Source organism: Myotis davidii, unplaced genomic scaffold, assembly GCF_000327345.1.
Source record: "Myotis davidii unplaced genomic scaffold, ASM32734v1 scaffold562, whole genome shotgun sequence".
NCBI lineage: Eukaryota > Metazoa > Chordata > Mammalia > Chiroptera > Vespertilionidae > Myotis > Myotis davidii.
The window spans coordinates 2,293,521-2,311,316 of NW_006293953.1; the positions used below are offsets into that span (position 1 = coordinate 2,293,521).

Genomic DNA, 17,796 nt, shown 5'->3' on the forward strand with positions numbered 1-17,796 from the left:
GCAGGCCTCGAGTCCAGGAAGTAGCAGAAGTGGAGCTGAGCACCATGAGTGACCAGGAAGGAACCCCAGCAGCTGAAGTGATGACAGTGATGATACTATCAAGGTCCGAGCCATAGCTGTAATAACAGTAACGGCTGTGCTCCCATTGCTGATACCAGTGGGAGCGTAGCAGCAGGAAGAGAAGTGTAACACTGGTAGAGGGGCTAACTTACATTTATCCAGAGCTCACCAGGAACCAAGCACTCTCCTAAGTGCTTTAGAGTTATTATCACCTTTAATCCCCACAATAATCTTATTGTCGGTCACCATTTCCATTACACCCGTTTTACAGATGAGCCACAGATTAAATAATTTGCCAAAAGCCACATGGTGAGTAAGACGTAGGACCAGGATTTAAACTTGGCTCGTGCAACGTCCCAAGTCTCAGTGGTAGGAGCGAAAGTAACAGAGGCAGAAGCTGAGTGCTAACGATCGGAGCAGCAGCAGTGGTGGTAACAGTGTGGGCAGTGGTGGCAGAAGTAGTCATGGTAATAGCACCACTAGCAATGGTAGTTGCGAGAGTGATACCAGAGAGCAGTAACAGTAGTGATCGTGGTGGCAACAATAACAGTACTGGTAATGAGGTGACAGTATTAGTAGCAGCGGTAACAGTTATGATAACTGAGACCATTTTTGAACACCTACTATGTTCCAGGCATCGGAGTGAGGTGTTTCCACATCATTAATCCTCACCAAAAGCTGTGAGGAAGGGGTTCTGACACTTTACAGCCAGGGTGACTAAGGCTTGCAGTGGTTCAATGACTCCTCGGGGTCGCACAGCTGGAAAGAGGTAGAGCCAGGCCTTTCTACCCCCGAGGCCGGGGTTCTCTCTCCTTCCGGGGTCCTTGAGTCCACCCCCTTACTTGAGGCTGCCTACGGAAGCTCAGAGGCAGAGGTGTACGCCTTCACCTGGCACCCTTAGAAGGACAGAGTATTACCCCATAGCCCCTACGCCTTGTTCCCAAACCTACCCCTCTGCCCGCTCCAAACACACCACTATCTTTGCCATGACAGCCTGTAGAGGCTGAAGGTAAAGCTCTTATCCTAACTCACTACTTTCTTCCAAATCTTCTTGCTTATACCATGGGTTCCTATTCTCTCTCTGCCCGGCTTGCCCTTCTCCGGGCATGATGTCTAGAAATGGGACAGTAGTAGAAGAGTCACCTCCCTCCCTCTGGCACCACCTCTTTTAAAACACCCTGAGGCTACATGAGCTTCTCATCCTGGTGACGTCCTAAGCTGACATCCTCAACCCTTGGTCACTCCTGGGTCTGCCTCTCTCCGACCTGCCTGACCCCGGGCCCTTTCGGTGATTCTCGGAGGCCCCCTAGCTTGTCCCCAGTGGGAAGGAGAGGGTCTTCTCCCACCAGTTTTTGGTTGTGCTCTCTGAGCATCAGATTCAAGGGGCTCTACATTCAACCACTCACTGAAGGGGGTCCCAGGTCAAGTCAGTTTGTGAAACTCTGAGCAGAACAGGCTCCTTCCCCAGAGAAGTCAGGGCCTTTACGAACCTTTGCAACGGGCCTGGGGCTCTCGCGGTAAAGGGTACACTTCTCCGTGTTTCCCAAACCTGGTTCTTTAAATGACTGTTTATCTAAGTATGTGACACAAATGCATTCCCCTTGAAAAGAAAAGTCACAAATTACAGTGAAAGCTACATTGCTTCTGACCAAAGACCCCTCTCCAGGGGTCTCATCCCTCTCCCCAGAGGCACCCACTGTGGTCAGTTTGGTGGGGACCCTCTCAAACCTTTGCTGTGAACATACACTCACACGTACATAGCATGTGTCCGCAGGAAGTATTTAGGATGGGTGTGTATGCGTTTTATGTAAATGTATCATATTCTGAAGAACTAGCTTTGTTCACTCGACAATATATCTCCGAGGCTTACTAGTAGTTGTGTCAGGAATGAGGCTTGACCTCCCTGTTACAAGGGCTGCTTAGAGTGCGCCAGTGTGGGTGCCAGTTCCCCTTGAGATAGACACGCAGGTTCCTTCCCTGACATCATGGAGCCTTTACTCATAGAGCATGTTGGTGGGCCAGGGTTTCTTCAAACGTATCTTGGAAAACATGGATCTGGACCAACCCCCTCACTGTATGTCAAAGGGAAGAGACCAGCCAGTGACCCCCAGGGTGTCCAAGGGCAGAGCCTACAACTCCAGATCCTTGTGGTGGCTGTATCCCAGGTGCCATGTGGCCTCAGGCATGTCCTGTGCCCTCTCTGGGCCTCCTCCCATGACACACAGGGCTGGGCTAAGAGGCCTTGGGGTATCCTTTTTGACACAGGCCTTCTGTGGCTCCCCACACATGATTGGATTCACCCCTTTCTCCTATTTCTTCCCCACAGCGACCTGACCCCAACAACGGCAACCCCCCCGGGTCCACGGAGGGTAAGTATCTGGCGAACATGTGCAGTGGAGTCGTGCTCTGTAGAGGTTGAGGTTAGGTTCTCAGTCAGAGCTTGAGGCAGAAGTTCGTCAAAACCACCCTTGAAAATCCCCTAAATTGCCACCCAAGTACTTCGTACAGGCTATCTTGTTTCTATAGCACTGTTTAATAACATGAGCAAAGCGCGGTTAGCTTTAAACTGTCGAATCGCTCCCAGCATGGCAAGATGCTTACTTATGAAGACAGACACAGCAATGGGTCCAGGCCTGGGTGCCAGGTATTGGGATGGGAAGCCCCCGGGCTGTGGGGGTGCTCAGATAAAGCCTTCCTGCCCCACGTGTCTCTCGTCCCAGCAGGTTCTAAGGATAACATCGTGATTGCCCTGTATGACTACGAGGCCATTCACCATGGAGACCTCAGTTTCCAAAAGGGAGACCAGATGGCGGTCCTGGAGGAGTGAGTCCTCATCCCCTCCCCCAAGACATTCCTACCCCCAATAGGCAGTACATTCTCTTCTGTCCTTCAGTGAAGAGCCTTAGACTAGGGCGGTGATGGCGAACCTTTTGAGCTCGGCGTGTCAGCATTTTGAAAAACCCTAACTTAACTCTGGTGCCGTGTCACATATAGAAATTTTTTGATATTTGCAACCATAGTAAAACAAAGACTTATATTTTTGATATTTATTTTATATATTTAAATGCCATTTAACAAAGAAAAATCTACCAAAAAAATGAGTTCGCACCTCTGACCCTCGTGTCAGAGGTTCGCCATCACTGGACTAGGGTGTACGCGACTGATGAGAACCTGATCGTTATAGAGGAGGAAGGGTTGGCTGTTAGCCTGGGTGACAGCCACAATATAGGGGCTTGTGTGCCTACGAATGGCGCACACCCAGGCAAGGAGGAGCAGCTCAAAGACCTTCCCCAGGGAAGCCTTCCTTGGCCTCCTGCGATCGAGCTGCAAGCTTACCTGTGGACCAGACCCCATTGAGGTGACTTCGCATTCAGAAATCTTTGGATCTCTGAGTTTGCTCCCTTTAATCCCCTCCAGTCTTCACCGTCAGCGAGTGTAGTGTCCAGTATGTGTGGGGGGCCAAGAATGGCAGTGGTTATGCTTGGTCAGACTCCTGAGCCCACTCCCTCTGACTCTGGGCCCCAGCTGAACCCCTAGAGTCTGCCATGGGCACAGAGCCCCACCTTAGGCATGGCTAGGGAGACCAAGGCTGCGAGACCAGAGAAAACAGTGGAGCCACAGACCTAGGTCTGTAGGCTGTGCATGCAGGGACAAACCTCAGATGCACAGTGGGGACTGTTGTCAAGATCCCTACCCCTAATCATGGGTGTATGCAGGGGATACTCTAGGCCAAAGCTAAGGGGACTAGGGGAAGTTCTGCCCACCGAACCCTTTGCTCCCTCCTGTCTCTTAGGTCGGGGGAATGGTGGAAGGCTCGGTCTCTGGCCACCCGGAAAGAGGGCTACATCCCAAGCAACTACGTTGCCCGCGTTGACTCTCTGGAGACAGAGGAGTAAGTATGCTCTTTTCCTGCCCTCCAGCAGGAAGCATGAGCAAGGCCAGCCTGTTCCTGCCTCAGGGCCTTTGCACTCCCTACCTCCCCTGCCCGGCATACTCTTCCTACGCTTCTTTGCCTGGCTGGCTCCTTCTCATCCTTCGGGTCTCGGAGAGGCCTTCCCTAACCACCTGTCTAAAGCAGGTCCCCTTTGTGACTTTCTCTCTTAGTCCCTTTGCAACCCTTCTCACTAGCGTTTCTTCCCTGTGCAAGATTTGCGCGATCACTTCCTAGGGGTAGAATTGCCAGGGAGATAGTTCTTACTGAAGACCCTGTAACATTGCTTGACTCTTTTAGCACGGCATGAATCATTTTCAAAAATGGAATCAAAGAAGGTTGGGGGAGGGAGTGCAGAGTAGCACGGTGATTAAGAGCATGGGCTCTGGGGTTAGACTGCCTGGATTTGAAGCGTGGCTCCACCACTTCCCAGCTGTGTAATGCCAGGCAAGCTACTTGCTCTCTCTGTTCCTCAGTTTCCTTATCTATAAAATGGGGACAATAAGGGCAACCATTCCAGAGTTGTTGGGTGGGTGAGTGTTAGCTGTCTTTCTCCATCGTTGATGCAGAGGAAACAGAGGCCCAGAGAGGAAAAGCAACTTGCTCAAAGTCACACAGCAGTTCTATGGTGGGGCCAAAGCCTACTGACCTCTGGTCTGGGGCTTTTTCCATCACAGCACAGGAACCACCTCTCACCCTGCTGAGGGTGGAAATGGATTTGGCTGCTGCTGCTTGAACGTTCTCACCCAGTATCCCATATATTATGGGAGAATGAAGAAAAGATCCAAGGATATGGGCCCAAGTATAAAATTATTTGAAATCTCACATTTTTGCTTAGATATATTCCTAACTTCTGGCTCTACAAATACATTTTTTTTTGTTTTATTGCTTAAAGTATTACAAAGGATATTACATATGTGTCCTTTTTTTTATTCCCACCCTTGACAATCCCCTGGCCTCCTTGTATTACACAGAGAAGGATAAACCGTGAAACTGAGGAAGCTCAGACCTTCACTCACAGGGGCCTGTGAGACCCTGACAGCAATGTCGTGTGTTCTTGTGAAATTTGCAGAAGTAAGATTTTGACCACAGTTGGTTAAGACTGCTGTGTTTTCACACTCAGCCTCTCTGTCCATCACCTTACCGCTCTCACTGGGTGCTGTTGGAATGACCTCTGGGCATTCTATATTTGTAAGGCTGTGTTATTTTTCTTTTCTTTTTTAAAAATATATTTCTTTTATTGATTTCAAAGAGGAAGGGAGAGGGAGAGAGAGATAGAAACATCAATGATGAGAGAGGATCATTGATTGGCTGCCTCCTGCATGCCCACCCTGGGGATTAAGCCCGCAACCCGGTCATGTGCCCTTGGCTGGAATCGAACCCTTCAGTCCACAGGCCGACGCTCTAGCCACTGAGCCAAACCAGCCTGGGCTGTGTTATTTTTCTTAAAGAAAGCTCCCCAATGTGCATAAGTGTCAGTCAGTCTCAACAAACTGGATTCAACCCGGGTCAAATGTCCGTTTTAATATCAAGAGAATCATTGTTTTTCCCAAAAGAGTCTTTGAGGAAAATCAGTGCTGCAGGAAACCAGGCGTTGGGTGTCCTGGTGGCCCTTGTCCGTGGGACAGGACTGCCCACCCAGGTTCACACGCTGTCTCTTCCCCTTCCCACCAGGTGGTTCTTCAAGGGCATCAGCCGGAAGGATGCAGAGCGCCAACTTCTGGCCCCTGGCAACGTGCTGGGCTCCTTCATGATCCGCGACAGCGAGACCACCAAAGGTGACCCAGCAATCCCCACCTTATCTATCTATCTATCTATCTATCTATCTAATAATGATGATGATGATGACGACAGACAGCATTTACTGAGTGTTTACATCCTGACTACTTTACAAGCATTACTTCTTTCAATTATCAGGCAATGTGATGAGATAGAGAGGTCTCACGACCAATCCCATTTTACAGATGAGGAAACTGAGGCACAGAGAAGTGATGTACTCACTTGTCCAAGGTCTCACAGCTGGACATGGAGGAGCCTGGACAAGAACCTGGCAGCCTGATTCCACAGCTCACTCTTACCCTTGTGCTTCACTGCCCAGCTGCCAGAATGGTGCCAGGGGTGGCTTTAGAGGGGTGTCCGGAAGGGGTGCCACGGTAGTGGCCAGACTCTGAAGTCCCACTCCTGAGCGGTTTCTCTCTGACCAATGCAGGGAGCTACTCTTTGTCGGTACGAGACTACGACCCCCAGCATAGGGATGCAGTGAAACATTATAAGATCCGGACCCTGGACAATGGGGGCTTCTACATCTCCCCACGAAACACCTTCAGCACCCTGCAGGAGCTGGTGGCCCACTACATGAGTAAGTCCTGCCCAGGGCCACACCTAGTCAGGGTGGACCTGTCTCCCGGGACCCCGAGTCACGGTGCCCTGTGCCCTCTGAGGCCTGCTGAGCTCTTTCTGACTCTCCCCAGACAAATAGTTGCTTTGGATTCTCCTGACATTTTAGGCCTATTGAGGAGGGCAGAGCTGACATCTGATCATGCTTTGCTCTCTGGAAATGTCCCCGATCATGGCAACCCCCTGGCACAGTGGCCAATTGCAGCCGACCGGGCAGGGAAGCCTCTGAGGGGAAGCCTCTGGCTGGCCGAGAGCTGGCTGCCCTCGGCTGACCAGCAATTCTGATCCAGAAGGGAGTGACGGACTCTGCCAGAAGCTGACGGTGCCCTGCGTGTCCTCCAAGCCCCAGAAGCCGTGGGAGAAAGACGCCTGGGAGATCCCTCGGGAATCCCTCGAGCTGGAGAAAAAGCTTGGAGCCGGGCAGTTTGGGGAAGTCTGGATGGGTAAGGACCCAGGGCCAGAGGGTGGTGGGAGGGAGGGAGCAGGGAGGTCATCACTTCCAGGAACAGCCCGAGACAGAGTGGGAATGGCACCAACGGTAGAAGGGGAGATCTGAATAATAACCGTAAAGGAGCAGTCCTTCTGATAGCAAACCGAATTGTCCTGCCATGCAAACACCGATTTACCTCTGAGGCCATTTACCTGTTTGAGTTAAAAAGTTCCTCCTGGGAAGCAGGAGTCCTAGATGAGGAATCTGCTCCCTGACACAGAGCCAAGAGGCCTACCAGTTAGGGTGAGATTACCAAGGCCTCTTAGGATGATGGAAATTAAGAATGGGGAAATGCAGCTTGGAGATTTCCAGGTGAGTTCAATGTTGGTAACTGTGTGCCTAGAGCCATGCCAAGGCATTGTGGGGCACCAATAAGGTATGTCCCACTCCTGCTGCCCTGCCGCTAATAACTCGAGAACAGCAATGCCTGGCCCAGTACCTGGTGCAGCCGATTGTGTTTCCACCCACCATGTTTTATTTTATTTTATTTTTTAAATATATTGTATTGATTTTTTGCAGAGAGGAAGGGAGAGGGATAGAGAGCCAGAAACATCTCTGAGAGAGAAACATCGATTCAGCTGCCTCCTGCACACCCCTTACTGGGGATGTGCCCGCAACCAAGGTACATGCCCCTGACCGGAATTGAACCCGGGACCCTTCAGTCCTCAGGCCAACGCTTTATCCACTGAGCCAAACCAGCCAGGGCTCCACCCACCATGTTTTAAATGAGACTGAAGACAACTTACAGAGTCGCAAACAATTTAGTCCAAAAAAAATGTTTAAATACACATATTTCAACTATATTTATTGAGAGCCTGCTATATGCCAGGCACCTAATAAGAGGTTGTGGCAGAGAAAGTTTGGAGAAGGGAAGACAGATCTGAGTAATGAGTTAGAAAACAAAACTATCTATATATATATAAAGCTTAAGTGACCATTACAACAAAATGACCAGAATGATTGGTTGATCAGTCGCTATAATGCGCACTGACCATGAGGGGGCAGACGCTCACTGCAGGAGCTGGCCCCTGATGGTCAGTGCGATCCCACAGCCAATCTCCCAGCCCTCCCTCCCCCCAAAGACCCCAAACAGGGGGCTGGCCAGCCAACCTCCCAGGGCACCTCCTCCTGCCAGCCGGCCCCCCATAGGCCTCTATTGCTGGCCAGGCTGAGGGACCCCACCCATGCATGAATTAGATAAGGGTTTACTCTTACTAAAGGAAGACCTCAGACTTGGATTAAAGCTTCCTGGCAGCCAAGGCAAAAATGGAAACACAAGCAATTAAGAGATTTATAGGATGGAGTAGATATGGGGTGAGGGAACATCATGTGGGAAGTTCCTGCGGTGGGAGGGGTGGTTGGGTACCTGAGGTGCTGAGTGACATGCAGGCTGACTGTACATGAAAGTCAAGGGGAGTTTGGTGGACGATGAAGCTGGCAAGGTGGGCAAGGCCAGATCATGCAGGCCTTGTAGACCATGGTGAAACTGGTATTTATTTTGAGAGCAGTGTTAAGATTAAAGCTTTTTTAAAAATATATATATTTTTTATTGATTTTTTACAGAGAGGAAGGGAGAGGGATAGAGAGTTAGAAACATCCATGAGAGAGAAACATCCATCAGCTGCCTCCTGCACACCCCCTACTGGAGATGTGCCCGCAACCAAGGTACATGCCCTTGACCGGAATTGAACCTGGGACTCTTCAGTCCACAGGCTGACACTCTAGCCACTGAGCCAAACCAGTCAGGGCAAGATTAAAGCATTTTTAAGAAGAGATGGTATGTGTGAGGGTGAGAGACAAGGTAAAGGTGGTCTGTGTGTATGAGTGACATGATCTGAGTCAGCGGTTCTCAACCTGTGGGTCGCGACCCCTTTGGGGTTTGAACGACCCTTTCACAGGGGTTGCCTAAGAAATCGGAAAACACATATATAATTACATATTGTTTTTGTGATTAATCACTATGCTTTAATTATGTTCAATTTGTAACAATGAAATTGGGGGTCACCACAACATGAGGAACTGTATTAAAGGGTCGCGGCATTAGGAAGGTTGAGAACCTCTGATCTGAGTGATGTTTTGAGGTTATTTAATCCCTACAACAGCCCTTCAGAGGCGGTGCTTATCATTTCTACTTCGCAGATGAGGAAAGGACAGATGAGGGAGGATAAGTGACTTGCCCAAGGGCACACAGCTAGGAAGGCGTAGGCCAGCTTTCCAACCCACATCGGTCTGAGCCAAAGCCCATCCCTCTCTAAGGGCTGAGACGGGCACAGAAGACTTTGTGGAGGAGGCAGCTCTGCAGCTGGGCCTTCCTGGGCTGTGGGGAAAGAGCACGGGTTCTGACCATCTTCCCTGCTTTCTCGCCCACTCCAGCCACCTACAACAAGCACACCAAGGTGGCGGTGAAGACCATGAAGCCAGGGAGCATGTCTGTGGAGGCCTTCCTGGCAGAGGCCAACCTGATGAAAACTCTGCAGCATGACAAGCTGGTGAAGCTGCATGCAGTGGTCACGGAGGAGCCCATTTATATCATCACGGAGTTCATGGCCAAAGGTGCTGTGTCTGGGGGCTGGGGATGCGGGCTGTGGCTCATACAAGTTCATTGAAGATTTAGAGGTGACTTTGACATGGTTCTTGCCCTCGAGATGCCCCCCAGTCTGGCCAGGAGCTCTTCCCTCAGGTATAAGCAGCCATTGCCCAGTCCTCTTGGTTAATGTGGTGAAATCATGTTAAGGGGATGCCAGTGGGAAGGGCACACATGAAGCTACCGGGAGAGGGGAGTAGGGCAGAGCCCCATTGGTGATGGAAGAAGAGCTTATGGATTTACTGGGTGCCTTAAAGGCCAGGGGAAGTTCTCCCTGTCAGCCACGTTCCCTGCATGGGCCAACGCTCTGGGAAAAAGATTCAACAAAGCATTCGTTGCAGGCTGCCCCCACCCTGCCCACCACGATCCAGAATTTCTCAGGGACTTTTTTAAGCCACCATTTCACAAATAGTTTCAATCCCTGCCCATTTTTTAAAAATATTTTTATTGACTTCAGAGAGGAAGGGAGAGGCAGAGAGAGATAGAAACATAACTGATGGGAGAGAATCATTGATCAGCTGTCTGACAGGGAATTGAACTGTGACTTCCTGGTCTGGAAGTCGACGCTCTACCACTGAGCCACAGGCCGGTCAATACCTGCCCATGTTTTTATTAATAGAAACATATCATCCATCCTCATTTAGTGTGATTTAAAATCTCAAAACTTTTTTCATTTTCTAATTACACAGTTACACCAGCCTTATAAAACCATAGCCCAAGTCACCTGGGCTCAGAAAGCTGCCCCAGTCAAAGAACCAGTCTAGCAATCACAAAGTCACTTAAAAACACTCAGCTCCTTTTTCTCAAACACTAGGTGTGGTAAATAGATGTTTTTATTTAAATCCATTACTATGAACAATTTCACCCTAAGTAGTGAGGGCACTCATTGTCGTTCCCCCTCCCCCACAGGAAGCCTGCTGGACTTCCTGAAAAGTAATGAAGGCAGCAAGCAGCCATTGCCAAAACTCATCGACTTCTCAGCCCAGGTGAGAGGCTAGTGGGGAAGCTGGGGGGAGGGGAGGGTAATTATTTATTCAGCACATACTATTGACATACTATAATAGCAGCAACAATACTGGATAACATTTTGTTGTTGTTAATCCTCATCTGAGGATATTTTTCCCCATTAATTTTTAGAGAGAGAGGAAGGGAGGGAGAGAGAAACATCAGTGTGAGAGAGATGCATGGACTGGTTGCCTCTTGCATGTGCCCCAATGGGAGCTGGGGATTGAACCTGCAATCCAAGTATGTGCCCTTGACCGGGAATCGAACTCGACTTTGGTGTGCAGGCTGACCTCTAACCACTAGAAACACTGGCCTAAGCACATTTATTGAGCACTCTGTATAAAAGTATATTTTTTAAATGTGTCTTACATGTACTAACTGAGTAGAAGTGAGTCTGATGAAGTAAGTCCTCACATCAACTTTCTAGGATGGGATTTTTGTTATCTGTTCTTTTTTTAAAAAATATATTTTATTGGTTTTTTACAGAGAGGAAGGGAGAGGGATAGAAAGTCAGAAACATCGATCAGCCGCCTCCCGCACACTCCCCACTGGGGATGTGCCCACAACCAAGGTACATGCCCTTGACCGGAATCGAACCTGGGACCCTTGAGTCCGCAGGCTGATGCTCTATCCACTGAGCCAAACCGGTTAGGGCTATCTGTTCTTTTTTAAAAAAAAAACATGTTTTTATTGATTATAGAAAGAGAGGAAGGAAGAGGGAGAGAGAGAAAAACATCTATGTCAGAGAGAAACATCAATATGCTGCCTCCTGCATGAATCCCTGACTGGGGGTTGAGCCTGCAACCTGGGTATGTGCCCTGACCAGGAATTGAACTGGTGACCATCCGATGCTTGAGACAATGCTCAACCAACTGAGCCACACCAGCCAGGGCTGTTATCTATTCTTATGTAACAAACCTCCCAAAGCTTAGGAGCTCGAAACAAGAATTTTTTATTTCTCATTATTCTGTGGGTTGACTGGAGCTGGCTGTGTGGTTCTTCTGCTCCATATATTGAAACCGAGGTCACTCCCATGGCTGCATTCCGCTGGTCGCTTGCCAAAGGGTAGAGAATGTCCACAACCGAGTCTCATCCTCTGGTTTTTTTCCCCATGTGGCACCTCATCACTCAGTAGTCCAGCCAGAGTTTATGGCTTGGTGGCGAGGTCCCAATACAGAGGTATACCAAGGGGCCAAACCCTCATGTGCAAATGCTGATTCATTTAGCCTGCATTTGCTTACTAATGTCTCATCGGCTAAAGCAAGTAATAGGACTCAGCCCGGAGCCAGTGTGGAAGGGGAGTGGCCAAGGACCTGAGTCCAGAAGGCATGCATTGGGAGTCACCAATGTAACAGTGTAGCCAGAGGATGGTAATTGCCATCCAAGTTTACATAATCGAAACTTGAAGCATAGAGAAGATAAGTACAGATGAGGAAACCGAGCCCAGTGAGGTTAAGTAGCTCGCCTAAGTTACTGTGTTCTTTCGATGGATATGGCAGTGAACAAAATGGGACGAATTGCTGTCCTCACAGAGTGAACAGTCCAGATGGGAAGACAGATATTAAATAACTGAATCTCTTCAAGAGCCATGACCCAAGAGGCCTGGCTCAATGCCAAAAGAATGTAGTATCCAGCAAAATAATAATGTATGCAGTCACAGAAACACTTCTTAAAACCCCATCTTTCTCATCTTCCCTTCACACACTGCAGCTCCTCTCACCCTCAGTTGAGTGCTTTTTATTTCTATCCTCTTTCATTCTTTCCTATTTGTGGGAAAACAGATAGGAAAGGGGTGCTATGGGAGTACACAGCTGGAGCATGTAGCCTGGTCTAGGAGCAATCCAAGAAGACTTCCCAGAGGAATTGGTCTCTAGGTTGAGCCCTGAAGAATGAATAGAAGTGAGTCTGATGAAGAGGAGAAGAAAGGGTGGTCTAGACGAAGGAAATGGCCTGTGCCAAAGCTCAAAGGAAAAACACAAGAGCTGGGCCTGGTCAACTGGTGCCTGGGGCTGCAAAAGATGCAGGGAGTGTGGTTTGCAGCCTGGAGTGTATTAAGGGAGACCCGCACCAGGTCCTAGGCCTGGGCCTTCTGAGGATGCCTAAGGCAGAGCCCATTTGAGTAGGCAAATCCTAGGGGCTGGGGGGAGGTCAGAGGTATAAAAAAGGTCTTGCATTTCAGAGCCTGGAATGCCAGAGACATATGGAAATCAAGGCCTGGCGTTTTGACTTTAATGGGCCCTCTCCCTAGAGCAGGGGTTCTCAACCTGTGGGTCGTGACCACTTTGGGGGTCAAACGACCCTTTCACAGGGGTCGCCTAAGACCATCGGAAAACACGTATATAATTACATATTGTTTTTGTGATTAATCACTATGCTTTAATTATGTTCAATTTGTAACAATGAAAATACATCCTGCATATCAGATATTTTACATTACGATTCATAACAGTAGCAAAATTACAGTTATGAAGTCGCAATGAAAATAATTTTATGGTTGGGGGTCACCACATGAGGAACTGTATTAAAGGATCGCAGCATTAGGAAGGTTGAGAACCACTGCCCTAGAGAAACTGGAGTCCAGTGTGTGGCTAAATTATAGCCATCAAACTGGCAGAAACCTTGCTGGGCAGTCATCACCTGGGCAAGAGCCACTCTCCTCATTTCCCCGATGGGAAAACAAACCAAGGGAGGAAAAGAGGCGCCAGGCCCTATGCATCCAGGAGCAGAGGTGACTTCAGTCAGGCCCAGCGACAAGAAGGAGCCAACCTAGTCTTTGCCTCCAGTCCTAGAGTCAGACGGGCACAGTGCTGGTTACCCCAGACCTGTTGCCACCTGGCTGATGGCTTTTGGTCTGTCTCTCCATTTGTCAAATGAGGGAACTGGACCACACCTGTGGTTTTCAGGTTCAGAAGCTTTTTAATTTTATTTTCTAAGGCACAGTCCTGTTGGTCAATGAAATTGTATACAGTAGCTGACCAGACCGCTGCACCGATTTTTAGGTAATTTCCACACAAAGGTGGAATATTGGTACTAGATGAAAGGTAGATGAAAGGTAGACCTATTTTCTACAATGTCTGCAAGTTCCATCTTATTCTAACCACTTGTTTGCATGTAACTAATATTTTTCTATATCATGTTGGTTTTTTCTCTTTAATGCTCAGGAGCCCATGCTCAGGAGCCCAGGTATAGGGAGGGGACAGTTAGGTTCAGGGCCTCAGGTCTGGTAGACTTAAAAATAGGTCAAAACAGCTGTTCTGATTGTAAGGTGGGACCTCATATGTGGCCTTTTTTAAAAAATATATATTTTATTGATTTCAAAGAGAGGAAGGGAGAGAGAGAGAAAAAAAAACATCAATGATGAGAGAGAATCATTGATCAGCTGCCACCTGCATGCCCCCTACTGGGGATCGAGCACATAACCTGGGCATGTGCTCTGACCTGGAATACAACCTTCTGGTCAAGGGGTGTGGCCTTTTTTTAAAAAAATATATTTTATTGATTTTCCACAGAGAGAAAGGGAGAGGGATAGAGAGTTAGAAACATCGACGAGAGAGAAACATCGATTAGCTGCCTCCTGCACACCTCCCATGGGGATGTGCCCGAAACCAAGGCACTTGCCCTTGACCAGAATTGAACCCAGGACCCCCCAGTCCGCAGGCCGACGCTCCATCCACCTAGCCAAACCAGTCAGGGCGTGGCCTTTCTTTTGTCCCCCTTCCCCACACACACCCTTGTCCCACCCTGGCTACCTTGAGGTATCAGTAGGATCCAGTTTGAAGAGGGAGAATATCCTACAGGCGCTTCCCACTCTAGGGATTCTGTGATTCCTTGAAGAAACCCAAGTTCCAGTGCCTGACATCGTGGCAGCCCATTTGGTGGTTATGAAATCTCACCACCTAACCCACCCCCAATTCTTAGACCAGCCCTGAGCCCAGTGAACCTATCCCTTAATTCATTCAGTTAACAAAACCTTGAAAAGCAACACTTTGTGTATTGGACTTAGGAGTTGCATAGCATTTTGGGTTTGATCCCAGCTCTGCCTGCATAGCTTTGAGCAAGTTGTGTAACCTCTCTGAGTGCCATTTTCCTCAACAGGGAGCACTAATTGTCACCATTGTAGTAAATACTCAACATGCTAGAGACCATTCTTAGTTCTTGATGTAGGCTTACAGGATCAATCCTCACAGAAGCCCTCAGAGGCAGGTTCTATTGTTGTCCCCATTTTATAGAGATGAAATGTGAGGCATAGAAGGTTGAAGTAGCTTGATGGGGCTCAAAGTGAACTGGTCCAATTCCAGAGGCACGCAGGGTTTTGTGGGTTTTGTCCCACCTGCCCCACTGAGCCGGCTTGAAAATCAATAGCATGACTGTCTGCCAGTGGTAACTACCAGCATTAGTTCCTGCCCTGTGCCAAATAGACAGCCAAAAATTCAGGTAGAATAATGGCTAAGTGCATGGACCCTGAGCACGGCTGTTGGAGTTCCAGTCCTGTTACTTATTTCTCTGGCTTCCAGCATTCTCACCTGTGAAACACGGCTGATCACAATAGTGCTTCCCTAAAGCAGAGAGTAAGTACTATTTGTTAAGTATCATCTTATAATCTACTTATATAAAAGACTAATATGCTAAGTCCGTCCAGGTAATGACGTCACGTAGCAATGCCCGGCTTCCTCTCCCTAGTGACTAGCCTTCTTGCAGTTTCTTTAGCCCAGGAACACGGCTTGCTTTTTAGCCAGGTGCAAACATTTTACACCTTAACCAAATGTCTGTGAAGCACTTTCCTGTGCCTCATCTCATTTGATCCTCACAGAAGTCCTGGAGTAGGTAGATAGAAGATGTGGTGGAATCCTTTTTTTTCTTTTCATTAGCCAGAAAATGGAGATTTAGAAAGCTTAGAAACTTGACCCAATTGAAAAGAAGTAAGAAATGGTGGACCTTGAAAATGACCTCAGGTTTTCTCACTGCGCAGAATATAGTCAAATACTGTTGCAGTTAAATATTTTACCCTTTGTTTTCCCTGCGTGATCTATAATAATAATCTGCTTCATGTTGATATTTACTGCTGTGTTGCTGACAATTACCTGAAAGAGAAGTTGGGGTGCTTCACTGGGCTGGGAAAAGTTTAGCTAAGTCAGAAAGCCGGTCTAATTAAGCAAGTTTATTATATATATAAAAGGTTAAGTTGACTCACACATGCGTGATACATATAAAGCTCTCGCTGGCGCCAGTCCCATGTGTGTGTTTCGATCTGTCATTGTCGCTCATGAATTTGGTTGACACTTCTATTATAGAGAAAGGGAAAATAGTGATATTAAAATATTTCTTCTAATTAATTTCCTTTCAATGTGCACAAGTTTGTGCACCGGGCCACTAGTACATGAATAAGCTACGATGTCTGCAATTAAGGTAATAACTGTTGTTAACTGTGACTTTAAGGACTCCTTATACGTTTCCCACACTCCCCAGGTAAGACCTGTCTTACCCAACCCCCTGACAGGCTACCCCAAACAAAATTTAAAAGTCTGGAGTTTTTGTTGGAAAGTCTGCAGCCTCAGACCTCAGTTTCAATAGTCATGGGTGCCCCCTCTTGTCCACTTCCTGTAAGTGCACTGCCCACTTTTCCTCCAACCTTGAGCAGGCTGGTGCATTGGTTTGGTCTGTCTGGCCAGGCCCCCTATCCACTCCAAATAATCTCACCAGATTGCACCCAGCTTCAGTCCTCCAGGGCACTGGAGATCTGCAGTAACTAGAGGCAGCATGGTGCATTGGGATTGAACACCCACAGACTGGTTTGAGTCTGACATTCAGAATTTTCTTGGTGGTATGAGCTGGAAAGTGTCCCTCCTCTGTAAAACACAGATTGTGAGAGCACCTCACTCAAGGAGCTTGAAGGCCAGCTTGTAAATTGTAAGTGCTGTTTAGTGGGTGTCTGAGGGTTAATAATAAACCTCTTTATAAGGGTTAATTCACAAACCATTCTATGTAAAAGATGTCTCTAAGGAAAAATCCTACATTTTTCCATTGGAAACGTCCAGGCACCATTGTGAATAAGAATCCTCCACACAGTCTATTATTCACTCAGCAGCCATGATGACATTAAAATATACATCAGACAACATCACATTCCTCCTCGAAGCCTTCTACTATCTTCACATCACACTCAGAATACAGTCCAACCTCCTCTCCTAGCCTCCTACCAGGTCCTTCACAATCAGCCACGTCTCTCTCAACTCCCCACGGTCCCTGTGGCAACTTCTCAGCGACCTGTTCCACAAACACCCAAGCTCATTCCTACCTCCAGGCCTTTGCACATGATGTTATTTGTCACACTGTCATCACTGAGATCTTCACATAAATTTCACCTCCTCAAAGCAGCCTTCCATGACCACTCAATCCAAAAAGCCCTCTGGGTTTCCTCTCTGTTACCCTCTTTATCCTATCTTTATGGTACTTAATACCACCTACAGGGGTTTTGCCTGACGTAGCACCTATTCAAGTAGGTGTCTGGCACGCCCAAGACACTCAGTAGATATTTGTGAACAAATGATTTTTTTCTACTGAGGTTTGGGGATAAAGAAGGCATAAGAGATACAGCAGAGCCCAGCCGGCTCAGTGGTTGAGCCTCAACCTATAAACCTTGAGATCATAGTTCGATTTCCAGTCAGGGCACATGCCTGGGGTATGGGCTTGATCCCCCATGGGAGGCAAGAGGTGGCCAATGATTCTTTCTCAGCATTGATGTTTTCCTCTCTCCCTTCCTCTCTGAAATCAATAAAAATGTATTTTTAAATAAGAGAGATACAGAAGAATATGATGTGAGCCTCCCCAAAAAGAGGGTCGGGAAGGAAAGCTCTTCCTAGTATCCTGGTGTGGGTATACAGGGCCTGGAGAATAATGCCATTGCTTCTCCTCAAAGTACTCTCTGGAAGTTCCGGAACCCTGGAGAAGCCCCATACTAAGTCAGGCCCTGAGGATCCTCCCAGCCTGGACAGGTAGACAGGGAAATGCCAGTCTGAGCTTAGGACTCTCCCACACAAAAAGGAGCGGGAACATTTCTTTTCCTGTTGTTTTTTTCACACTTGGACACTCCTCTTCTGCCTTTGGGTGGGACTCATCTTGGGCTGGGCCAGATCTGAGGATGAGAGTATCTCTGTTTTGGGTGGAGATTTCGGAAGGCATGGCCTTCATCGAGCAGAGGAACTACATTCACCGAGACCTCCGAGCCGCCAACATCCTGGTCTCTGCGACCCTGGTGTGTAAGATTGCTGACTTCGGCCTGGCGAGGGTCATCGAGGACAACGAGTACACGGCCCGGGAAGGAGGGGGCTG

The 17,796-nt window shown here is 48.2% G+C and overlaps 1 protein-coding gene across 2 annotated transcripts in view; it reads left to right on the plus strand.

Moving 5' to 3' along the window:
- The window catches only part of HCK (HCK proto-oncogene, Src family tyrosine kinase), a 25,583-nt gene that overhangs the window by 783 nt on the left and 7,004 nt on the right, over window positions 1–17,796 (plus strand). Inside the window, exons 2-9 of one of the 2 annotated variants that reach the window (XM_006767866.2) lie at window positions 2,387–2,429; window positions 2,781–2,883; window positions 3,854–3,952; window positions 5,666–5,769; window positions 6,201–6,350; window positions 6,679–6,831; window positions 9,252–9,431; window positions 10,372–10,448. In XM_006767866.2, the coding sequence (XP_006767929.1) occupies window positions 2,387–2,429; window positions 2,781–2,883; window positions 3,854–3,952; window positions 5,666–5,769; window positions 6,201–6,350; window positions 6,679–6,831; window positions 9,252–9,431; window positions 10,372–10,448 (909 nt within the window). The remainder of the gene's footprint in view (window positions 1–2,386; window positions 2,430–2,780; window positions 2,884–3,853; window positions 3,953–5,665; window positions 5,770–6,200; window positions 6,351–6,678; window positions 6,832–9,251; window positions 9,432–10,371; window positions 10,449–17,796) is intronic. The other variant, XM_006767867.2, reaches the window with a different exon arrangement.